At 38.9% G+C, this 12500-nt stretch overlaps 1 protein-coding gene across 4 annotated transcripts in view; it reads right to left on the bottom strand.

Annotated features, from left to right (window-relative positions):
- The window catches only part of LOC115222166 (rho GTPase-activating protein 45), a 181861-nt gene that overhangs the window by 13414 nt on the left and 155947 nt on the right, over positions 1–12500 (bottom strand). For 3 of the 4 annotated variants that reach the window (XM_029792308.2, XM_029792310.2, XM_036511340.1), the window contains 4 exons: positions 12372–12420; positions 11184–11235; positions 9707–9761; positions 5214–5415 (listed from right to left, as the gene is read on the bottom strand). In XM_029792308.2, the coding sequence (XP_029648168.1) occupies positions 5214–5415; positions 9707–9761; positions 11184–11235; positions 12372–12420 (358 nt within the window). The remainder of the gene's footprint in view (positions 1–5213; positions 5416–9706; positions 9762–11183; positions 11236–12371; positions 12421–12500) is intronic. The other variant, XM_029792311.2, reaches the window with a different exon arrangement.

The raw sequence follows: 12500 nt of genomic DNA, 5'->3' as shown, positions 1-12500 counted from the left end.
GGCGAGAGAGTGAGAGAGAGAGAGAGAGAGATCATGAGAACTAAACAGAGAGGCTGAGAGAGCATGCAAGCTAAAGAGAGAGGGGAAGAGAGGATGAGACCTAAAGACAAAGAGGGAGAGAGGATGAGAGCTAAAGACAAAGGAGAGATGATGAGAGTTAAAGAGAGAAAGGGAGAGAGGATGAGAGCTAAAGAGGAAGGAGAGAGGATGAGACCTAAAGACAGAGAGGGAGAGAGGATGAGAGCTAAAGAGAAAGGAGAGATGATGAGAGTTAAAGAGAGAAAGGGAGAGAGGATGAGAGCAAGAGAGAAAGGGAGAGAGGATGAGAGCAAAAGAGAGGAGGAGGAGAGAGAGAGACCATGAGAACTAAACAGAGAGGCTGAGAGAGCATGCAAGCTAAAGAGAGAGAGGAAGAGAGGACGAGAGCTAAAGAGGAAGGAGAGAGGATGAGAGTTTAAGAGAGAAAGGGAGAGAGGATGAGAGCTAAAGAGGAAGGAGAGAGGATGAGAGCTAAAGAGGAAGGAGAGAGGATGAGACCTAAAGACAGAGAGGGAGAGAGGATGAGAGCTAAAGAGAGAAAGGGAGAGAAGATGAGAACTAAAGAGAGAAAGGGAGAGAGAGGATGAGAGCTAAAGGGAGCCCATGAGACTAATATGAAGAGAAAATCTGATTGTTGTGTGGCCCCAGGTCAATGGACATATTTGTCACTGAAAATTTAAGGGCTTTTGATCTTTTCATCTGTGCATAGAAATGTTGTTATGGCTGGTGACCTTTCTAACCTTGTCACCTGTTCACAAAACTGTTTAAGGGCCTGTTACCTTTTCATTTATCAGTAAATCTGATTTTGTAGTAATGGTAAAATGCCATTCTGATTGGTAGTAACTTAGTACAGGTCAACGGGTTCCAACTCAACTCCTTTCTTCTTTTGTGTACAAATTTTACTAATAAAAGGATCAGAAAGTCTGGGGGTCAAAGCCAATGAAATCATTCCTTTTATGGTCATCACACAACCTCCTCATGGTACTTATTTTTGAGTTGGAAAAAATGTTAGCATGTGAAATACTTAGTGGTATTTTGTGAGTTCAAATTCCGCCGAGGTCGACTTTGCCTCTCATCCTTTCGGGGTCAATTAAATAAGTACCAGTTACGCACTGGGATCGATATAATCGACTTAATCCGTTTGTGCGTCCTTGTTTGTCCTCTCTGTGTTTGGCCCCTTGTGGGTAGTAAAGAAATAGGTACTTATTTTATCCCAGACAGAAGGAAGGAGAAAAGATCCACCAAAACATCTTATTTCAGAAGGAAGAAGAAAAAAAAAACAGGTATGTTCTGGGCACACAGCTGTGAACTAAACCTCTACCAGTCTCCTGACTTGGTAGAAACAGCAGCCGGATCACCCTCAAATCACATCTTACCACCTTAGAAAAAAAACTCATCGGTTAATACGATCCCTACATAAAGGAACAAGGTGAGTTGGACATGGGTGGCATGCCTATGGTTATAGATAGTGCTTAATCAGCACTATCCAGGGGGGGGGGGTGCACACACAACAACAGATTCTATTCCAGAAGAAGAGAGAAAAGAAAGGAAAGTGAAGATAGTCTTGATGTTACTCTTCTCGTATTGATTGGTAAAAAACCAATCAATATTCCCAATTGATAAGAAATCAAGGACCGGGCCATTGATGTTGTTATTGGTGTTGCTGTCTTTATCGTTATTTTGATTTTGCTTGTTTTTAGAATTTATTTTTGAATAAATGTTTAAATGTTATTTCGATTTTTGGATTTGGTTTGCAAGATTCTTTATGTGAGTTCGTGTGTTGAAGCATATTCTGTTGTGTCTGGGGAGAGTCATTCTCTTTTTGTGCCTTATTAATTTAATACACTCACTGGTTAAATTTCCACTTATTTCTTATTTTTATTTTCCTAAAATTTTCATTGCATCTAAAAACCTTTTCAATAGTTTTGACTCAGTCCATTCCTCATCCACGTGTGAGTAACAAACAGGGTCAAAACTATTGAAAAGGTTGCAAGACGCAACAAAAATTTTAGGAAAATAAAAATAAGAAAAAAGTGGAAATTTTACCAGCGAGTGTGTTAAATTATAAGGCACTAAAAGAAAATGACTCTCCCCAGACACAACAGTTTAAAGTTAGCTTGTTTTAAATATTTGATAGCCATTTGTGCATTTTATGTCTGTTTTTCCATGTAAGCATGAGTTAGATGGGGACTTATTTGAGCAGTGGCTTACAGCTGGATGTTTTCCTTGCTGTCAACTGTTTTCCAAATAAGGGATTTTAATTTCACAGAATGCCTGGTTGTCATGCCAACAAGGAATGTAAACAATGTATCACAGTTGAGTTCATATGGTAACTAATGAAACTGCGAAACGGCAACCTTAATATAAAGAGACACACACAGATATGATTATATATTTATATCCAGCCATAGAAACCCTGCCAAACAGACAACCATGCAGTCTGTGGGTTTGCTGGATCCTATCAAATTGTCTAACCCAGTGGTTTTCAACCAGTGTTCTGCGGAACCTTAGGGTTCTGCCAGTACAGTCCAGGGGTTCCGCAAGAAGTTACAAAACTGCTAAAATCGGCAGTAATTTTTAATTCTCCTGTGCAGATATGTGTGCATAAGACTATTAAATTATTGCACAGGGGTTCCTCGAGCCAGTGGAATGTTTCCTTGGGGTTCCGCTCCAGCAAAAAGTTTGAAAAGCACTGGTCTAACTGATGCCAGTATGGAAATTTAAGGATGATGACACACATAGGCTTTCCATATAGTTTCTGTCTACCAGTTCTATTCAGAAAGCATTGGTTGGCCCAGGGAAATGGCACTGAAGGTGCTGTGCAGTGCAACTGAACTCAAAACCATGTAGTTGCAAAGCTAACTTCTTAACCACACAACCATACTTGCACCTTGTGTGCATGTGTGTATATATATATATACATACATACATACATACATATATATATATCATCATCATCGTTTAACGTCCGTTCTCCATGCTAGCATGGGTTGGACGGTTCGACCGGGGATCTGGGAAGCCAGAAGGCTGCACCAGGCTCCAGTCTTATCTGGCAATGTTTCTACAGCTGGATGCCCTTCCTAACACCAACCACTCCGTGAGTGTAGTGGGTGCTTTTTACATGCCACCGGCACAGGTGCCAGGCGAGGCTGGCAACGGCCACAGTCGGATTGGTGTATTTTATGTGCCACCGGCACATATATATCTCTTTACTCTTTTACTTGTTTCAGTCATTTGACTGCGGCCATGCTGGAGCACCGCCTTTAATCGAGCAACTCAACCCCGGGACTTATTGTTTCTAAGCCCAGTACTTATTCTATCGGTCTCTTTTGCCAAACCGCTAAGTGACGGGGACGTGAACACACCAGCATCGGTTGTCAAGCAATGCTAGGGGGACAAACACAGACACACAAACACACACACATATATATATATATATATATATATACATATATACGACAGGCTTCTTTCAGTTTCCGTCTACCAAATCCACTCACAAGGCATTGGTCGTCCCGGGGCTATAGCAGAAGACACTTGCCCAAGATGTCACGCAGTGGGACTGAACCCGGAACTATGTGGTTGGTAAACAAGCTACTTACCACACAGCCACTCCTGCGCCTATATATATATATATATATATATATATACATACACACAAAATGGTGTCATTTGTTACCAATTTCCATGAAAACATGTCCAACCATGGGAAAATATTACTGTCTTTGAAACATGAGGGTTAGCAATGGGAAGGGCATCCAGCAACAGAAAACCTGCCTCAACTGGTTTTTATCTAATTCTTGCAAATATGAAAAAGTGGACCTTAAAAATGATGGTATTCATATGTTTGGGACCGATAGTTCATTCTGCTACTAATAAAAATTTGAGAAATTTCTGAGCAGCAGTGATGGAGTCTGATACCAGCTTTAATCAAATAACTATAGTCTGTTACATGTTGGTACATCAAAATACGTGTGTGTATCATCATCTTAATGCATACTTTCCCATCATTTCATGGGTCAGACAAGATTTTCTGTGGCTGGATGCCTTTCCTATCCCCCAACCCTTACCTGTTTCCAAGTAAGGTAATATTTCCCCCACGGCCAGACACATTCTCTCAGAATATTGGACATGACGAATACTAATATATGACGATGACATTCATTTCACAGGATGTCAAAACAAGGAAACAGCAACTTATATACACATGCATGCATGCACATACATATATAGACACACACATGTACATACATACATACAACAGGCTTCTTTCTGTTCCCATCAACCAAATCCACTTACAAGACTTTGGTTGGCCCAGGGTTCTAATAAAAGACATCCAAGGTGTCATGGGGTAGGACTGAACCTGGAACTATGTGGTTGAGAAACAATATCTATCTATCTATATATATATATATATATATCATCATCATTGTTTAGCGTCCGCTTTCCATGCTAGCATGGGTTGGACGATTTTGACTGAGGGCTGGCGAACCAGACGGCCGCACCAGGCTCCAGTCTTGATCTGGCAGAGTTTCTACGGCTGGATGCCCTTCCTATCGCCAACCACTCCGAGAGTGTAGTGAGTGCTTTTTACATGCCACCGGCATATATATATATATATACAGGTACAAGAAAAACAGGAAGAAAGAGTGAGAGAAAGTTGTGGTGAAAGAATACAGCACGGTTCGCTATCACCTCCTGCCGGAGCCTCATGGAGCTTTAGGTGTTTTTGCTCAATAAACACAACGTCCAGTCTGGGAATCGAAACCGCGATCCTATGACCACAAGTCCGTTGCCCTAACCACTGGGCCATTGCACTTCCACTATATATATATATAGGTATTTGTGTATATATATACACCCATTTATACACACAGACAACTACATGTATAACTTTTCCCAATTAGTACATATATATATATATAAATATATATGTAAATACAAATAAATGCATATAATTGTTTTTTATTATGATGTTATGGCTTATTCAAGTTTTCCAAGGCAGTGATTTACAACTGGGTGCCCTTCCTATTACCAACCTTTTTAGTCACCTCTTACAAAAAACAGGGATACAGTGTAGCTATTCTGAAACCGGGGATACACACATATATGTATACACACACATATTTATATACATATATATATATCTTTTTTCAATTTCATTTTTATTTACTCACCAGATGAAATGGGGTCGTGTGAGGTAGTGGTGGTAATAGTAGTTTGGGCCAAAGGAGATGTAGAGGTGGTGGTGGTGGTAGTGGTGATGGTATTGTTGAAGGTGGTGGTGGTAGTGGTGGTAGTAGTAGTAGTAGTAATAGTGGTGGTGGTAGAGGCATTGTCAGCAACAGATACAGGCAAAGCAGAGCTCACAGCGAATGACTTGAAATGGGAAAAAATAAATATGAAAATATAAAAATTTTTAAAAAAAAGGAAAAAAAAAAAGAGAAAAGAATGAAAAATAAAATTGTTTTTTTTTTTTAAAATGAAGAAATTGGAAGCCACATGCAAATAACAAGAAATATTAAATTGATTCTGCAAAAGAATAACAATAATAATAAACAAGAGCAACAATAATAATGATAATAATAATAATGATAATGGTTTTTTTAATTTAGACACCAAGGCCAGAAGTTTTGGGTGGCAAGGGGTTAGGCAATGCCGTTAACCCTAGTATCTCATTGGTGCTTTGATTTTGTTGGCCCCTGAAAAGGGTGAAAGGTAAAGTTGGCTTTGGTGGGATTTGAACTGAGAATGTGAGGAGATGTAAGCAAATATAATATCTGTGTGTGTGTGTGTGTGTGTGTGGTGTGTGTGTGTGTGTGTGTCTGTGTCCGTGTGTGTGTGTCTGTGTCTGCGTGTGTCTGTGTCTGTCTGCACATGTGTGTGTGTCTGTCTGTGCATGTGTGTGTGTGTCTGTCTGTGCATGTGTGTGTGTCTGTCTGTGCATGTGTGTGTGTGCGTGAGTGTGTGTGTCTGTGCATGAGTGTGTGTGTGTCTGTGCATGAGTTTGTGTGTGTCTGTGCGTGAGTGTGTGTGCCTCTGCGTGAGTGTGTCTGTCCGTGTGAGTGTGTGTGTCTGTGTGAGTGTGTGTGTCTGTGTGAGTGTGTGTGTCTGTCCGTGTGAGTGTGTGTCTGTGTGAGTGTGTGTTTGTGTGAGTGTGTGTCTGCGTGAGTGTCTGTCCGTGTGAGTGTGTGTCTGTGTGAGTGTGCGTCTGTGTGAGTGTGTGTCTGTGTGAGTGTGTATGTTGTGTGTGAGTACGCATGCATGTGTGAGAAAGGAGTTTGCGTGTGCACGTGCATATGTGTATGTGCGTGCGTGTGCGCATGTATATGAATTTAATCACAAAACTTTGGCCAACTTGACATGAAAGGATGCCTGCACAATGGTTCACTCAGAATCACCACATTTAAGAGCTTAGCCATTCAGTTACCCTTCAGCCCATACGAGAAGATTAACGATCCCAAGTGTCCAAAAACCACCATAGAGTCAAAGATGAAATAAAAATCAAATGTACGCCTAAGTTCTCTTTGTTCTTACCTCCCTTTACGATCAGCAACCTTAAAACTATGGAACAAAATCGAAGAAATAACCAAAATATTCAAACTTAACAAAACAAGGTTGCAAAGAATTAGAAATTTATGTATCAAAACTGAAAGAAAATTTAGACAATTTGCCATTACCATGGGCTCCATGAGTGGATTATTATCATTATTATTACTACTAAATGATAAAGAAATCATAAAGGAGTATCAACTGTGTGTGTGAGTATATACATACATATATCTATATGATCATATATGTGTGTGTGCGTGTATGTATATATATATTTAATCATATCAAAGGGAAAAGGAAATTAGTAGAAATTTTCACTTCCAGTGGCCTAGCATGTAAAAATTTAGTCCAAAGACGATGTATTACTCATAAAATTGTACATTTAAACACATAAGGAATCCACTCGTGGGATTCAACACGCTAGAAAGAACAGCTAGGTTCCATAACCACAAAATTAGGGATAAAATTCGACAGGAACGAAATGAAAAAAAAAAGACTTTTACCATCTTTTAGATGGTAAAAGTTTTAATTTTGTGGTTATAGAACCTAGCTGTTCTTTCTAGCGTGTTGAACCCCTCGAGTGGATTCCTTATGTGTTTAAATGTACACTGTATTATATATATATATATATATATATATATATATTTATCAGGGGCATGCTGCCTGGGTAGGCAAGGTAGGCAGTGCCTACCCTGAATGGAATAGGTTGATAGCAACATTTTCCTTTCATGGCAAAATCTGCACCTAATTCAATAAAATTATGAAGGTTTCTCTGATTATTATGCGTAAAATGCAATATACTTTTTTGTAGATTAGGTAGGCATAATTCGCCCCTCCATTTCAATCTCAGTATTAAAACGATGAATAATACTGCTGTAGTACACATGCTGAGTACACTCCTATAACACCATTTTCTTTACGTGTTATAAAGGCAGAAGTTAATCTTCCTCCAACTCAGTCGCGTGACTGTGTTTTGCATATTTTTTTTTGTGTTTTACTAAATAAACATCACCAACTGCCTACCCTGTGTAATTACTCATGGCACATGCCTGATATACATATATATATCTATATATTATCATATATGTATATATATATATATATCATCATATCTATATAAATGTGTGTGTGTGTGTATGTATGTAATAGGACATTAATGTGTGTGTACATGCAGACACATTAATGCATTATATGCACACACATTTGTACGCCCCGTGACTTACTAATGCATGTGTGTGTATTCGTCTGATGGAACATTAGTCTGTAGCCGTGTGTGTGTGTAAGCACAACAAAATATGAAAGCATGCTTAACAGAATATTATATCTATGTACATGTATGTATGAATGCATCAGTGGTATATGGTTGTTGTTGTACTGGGTGTGCTATCACACCCGATGCCACCAACATTTCCTTTTATGTCAAAATATGCACCTAATTCAATAAAATTATGAAGGTTACTCTGATTATTATGCATAAAATGCAAAATATTATATTTTTGTTATAGATTAGGTAGGCATAATTAGCCCCTGCCTTTCAATCTCAGTATTAAAACGATGAATAATACTGCTGCAGTACACATGCTGAGTACACTCCTATAACACCATTTTCTTTATGGGTTATAAAGGCAGGGGTATAATAAAAGTTTTCTATTAAGATAATAAATCTTAGAGCGAGTTATAATGCAGATACTGTTTATAACTCGCTCTAAGATTTAGTATTGCTTGTTTACACTTTTTCGATATCAGTGTCTTTACGATACTGGAAAAAGGATATGTATTTGTGAAGGGAACCTACTTTTCATTGACAACTGTGATTGTCACACTCCGATGACGGGTCAATACCCAGAAACTCGAGTCTGGGTGTATCATAATTTGGAGATGGGAAGGATGGCTTCCCTTTGCAAATACTGATAGGGCACAGAAAGTGTGTCTATAGCCAGCTGGAGGAGGTATCCTCCTGGGGCTACAAACTACAGTAGCATCCACCCTTAGGGGCTAGCCATATTTAAATGGCAAATATACGTCAGTTCTATTAAGATTTGGGATTAAATTAATGAGTAATATTTATAATGAATTTGCCATTTTTGATGCAATTTGCACACACCTAACACACTTGGAATATATGCCTCTGCTGTGTATGTGTGTATGCGTGTGTGTGTGTATACAGGGTGGCCCAAAAGTAGGTTTACAGTTATTCAACTATCTCTTTCGCATTCATATATTAACGGTTTAGATCCTAATTATAAAAAAAATACGAAACTATTATTTTATGCTAATTTAGTTAATTTTGTCAAGCTCACTTTTCAGTCTGTAAGATAGAAATTTAAAATATAATAAAATATTTTAAAGGAAATTTAAAGTGTCTACATGATAACTTAAACCTTCTTTTGGGCCACCCTGTATGTATGTATATATATATATATATATATATATATATATATATATGTGAAAGTAAGAATGTGTGTTTGTGAGTATGTATGGATATGAAAAGTTAGCATAATGCTTTCTGTAGCAGAAACAACTGTGGCTATTGGAGGTGATTATATAACTTGTTCTTTAGCCATCCATTGATTGATATATATGGAAGTAAGAAGGCAAGATATGTGTGTATGTTTATGCACACATATATATATATAGGTACAGGCATCCTCAATGCCAGAGAGATGCAGCATTGGGGATGAATGAAGCCAGCTGAACCCACCCCGGGTGAATGCTGTCTCAAGACAAGAAGAAGATAAGCACAGGCATGGCTGGGTGGTAAGAAGCTTGCTTCCCAACCACATGGTTCTGGGTTCAGTCCCACTGTGTGGCACCTTGGGCGAGTGTCTTCTACTATAGCCTTGGGCTGACCAATGCCTTGTGAGTGGTTTTGGTAGATGGAAACTAAAAGAAGCCTGTTGTGTGTGTATGTATATATATATATATATATATACATACATATATATATATATAGACATTCACTGTGTGTGGAGTAAGAGGGTAGGTGTGTGTGTGTATTTTATTTCCCATTTAGCAGGAATTGAAACAAGGAAAGAAAAAAAGAAACAAGATTAAAAGAAAAAAATAGACCAGAAGAACAAAGAACTGAATAGAAGAAAAGTGAAGAATTCCTGCTTACCTCTGACACCAATTGTTCCAGTGTTGGAGATTCTTCTTGAGAGCCACCAGATTTTCTAAATAATAGAAATATTGTTTTGTTTTTTTTTTTCTTCTTTTTTTTTTTTCACTTTTGAAACATTTTTTTTAAACATACATTTATAGAAAAACAAACCCAGACCCTTGCCTGTTGATAAATTGTAGGGTTAAAAATAAAAGGTAATGAGAGAGAGAGTGGAGGGGGGGTTTAGTCTATGTTGCCGTTAAGTAGCTGATCTTCAGTTCAATTCTCACGAGTTCCCCTTAGATTCACTATGACCAATAAAATCTGTTTTACTCGTCCAGTTATGAAGAATTCATGAAGCTCTTACAGAAATGCCAACCGACCAAGTATGTCTGAGAATTGATGGTTAACCAAATATGGTAAACTTGTCAGATACCTTACACCATTCAATATTTAAAAAGGAAGAAATTTTCTATAAATGAAGGTAAAAAAAATCTGAATATGACTTCTTGACTTGTTAAAAATAGCAACTGAATCGTAAGTCAATGAACCTTATCGCCTTAAAAAAAAAGGATAAAATGGATAGTCTTAACAGTTTAAAATAAAAGGCAAACCAAAAAACAAGTTGTGATGGTCATGGTTGGAGTACCTTTGATCTGATCAGATTTAACATGGAGTTGAACATACTTTGTTACTGAAATATCTAAGAGAGCCACATTGGATGATTAAGAGTCATTTTGGATGGTCACGAGTCATATCAAACTAGCAGGAACTATGTCAGGTTGCCAGGAGCCATATCAAACCACTAAGAACCAAGTTGGGCCACAAGAATCACATTGGACTGCGCCACAAGCCATGTCAAGCTGCCAGGGGCCATATCAGATCATAAGAATCATGTAGGCTCTCTTTTTCTTTTACTTGTTTCAGTCATTTGACTGTGGCCATGCTGGAGCACCGCCTTTAGTCGAGCAAATCGACCCCAGGACTTATTCTTTGGAAGCCTAGTACTTATTCTATCAGTCACTTTTGTCAAACCATTAAGTTACGGGGACGTAAACACACCAGCATCGGTTGTCAAGTAATGTGGGGAGGGGACAAATGCAGACACACACATGTATATACGACGGGCTTCTTTCAGTTTCCGTCTACCAAATTCACAAGGCTTTGCTTGACCCAAGGCTATAGTAGAAGACACTTGCCCAAGGTGCCACATAATGAGACTGAACCCGGAACCATGTGGTTGGTAAGCAAGCTACTTACCACACAGCCACTCATACACCTATTAGGGATTGTGTCAGACCATTTGAAACAACGATTTCCACCCACCAAAAAAAAAAATACAGTATCTACCATATTCGTCCCATAAACAATCTACCAATAACAGATGGTAAAACAAGGATAAAGATTTTATTTTCCTTCTCACCTTCCCCACACCATTACAACTTCACACAAAAAAAGTATATTGGAAAAAAAAAAGAAACCAAATATTTCTTACTTTGAAGATTTTGTTGAGGGAACTCTTTCATGTTTCTCTTTAGCTGTGGTACCTTGAATAAGAAATTCACATATTTTTATATCACTGCACTAATAAATGGGAACGGGGGAATTTAGGGTATCCATGGAAAAAAGCTTCAGTGGTTACTAAAAACACACATAGAACTACACAGGCATATCATCATCATCATCATCATCATTTAGTGTCTGTTGTCCATACTGGCACACTGGAAGGCAGCACCAGGATCCAGTCTGATTTGGCATGGTTTTCTATGGCTGGATGCCCTTCCTAATGCCAACCACTCTGAGAGTGTTATGGGTGCTTTTACATGCCACCAGCACGGGTGCCATTTGCGTGACACCGATATCTGCCACAACTGAGATTTTGCTTGGCTTGATGGGTCTTTTTCTCAAGCATGGCACCATGCCAAGGGCCTTGGTCATTGCATCCGTGAGGCCCAATGCTCGAAAGGAACTCAACCATCTCGCTTCTGTGAGTCAAAAGTAATGTTAATTTATATACATTTTTAAAAAATTACTCATGCATTATCTCATAGCTTTGAGATTTTTATGAGGTAACTGTTAATTTTTAGAATGATATTTTAGGATTGGTTGAGGGGTCAGACATGTCCAGTCTGAACATAAAACAGGGAGAACATTTTGGTAAGGTTTAAATGCTAAAGGGTTAAAAAGGGAAGGGAGACATAGATAGGATGATGAAGGCTGGGACCCTTTTGATGAGAGATCTGCTTGATCCATTCAGCTGACCAGGCACTAAAGCAACAACAACAGCAACTTCAGGAGGCGCAATGGCCCAATGGTTAGGGCAGCGGATTTGCAGTCAGAGGATCACAGTTTCGATTCCCATACCTGGCGTTGTGTGTGTTTATTGAGCGAAAACACTTAAAGCTCCATGAAGCTCCAGCAGGGGGGGGGGGGCGACCCCTGTTGTACTCTTTCGCTCCAACTTTCTCTCACTCTTTCTTGTCCCCCGACTTCCTATGCAACTGCTGAGCCTGGATGTGCATTCATCCCTCCGTCGATGCTCTCGGTGTCGGGGGGTTGACCTGCTTTCTCTTCTGCGGGTCTTACGAATAGCAAAGGACCACGTTTCGGACTTCTCCCACTGGGATGAAGACCGCTTCATTCAACAAACAAACAAACAAACAAACAGCAACAACAATCTTACTTTCTTGAGATGGAATTATCACAGTTTCTGTTTTCTCTCCAAAAAGTTCCTGCAGAAAAAACAAGAGAAAAAGAAACGTTTTTCAGGTTAAACAATAGACATGCACAAATAATTTTTTTTTTAATTAAA

Source organism: Octopus sinensis, linkage group LG19 (genome assembly GCF_006345805.1).
Source record: "Octopus sinensis linkage group LG19, ASM634580v1, whole genome shotgun sequence".
NCBI lineage: Eukaryota > Metazoa > Mollusca > Cephalopoda > Octopoda > Octopodidae > Octopus > Octopus sinensis.
Note: the sequence above shows the minus strand (reverse complement) of the source record. Positions and strands in the feature narration are given on the sequence as shown.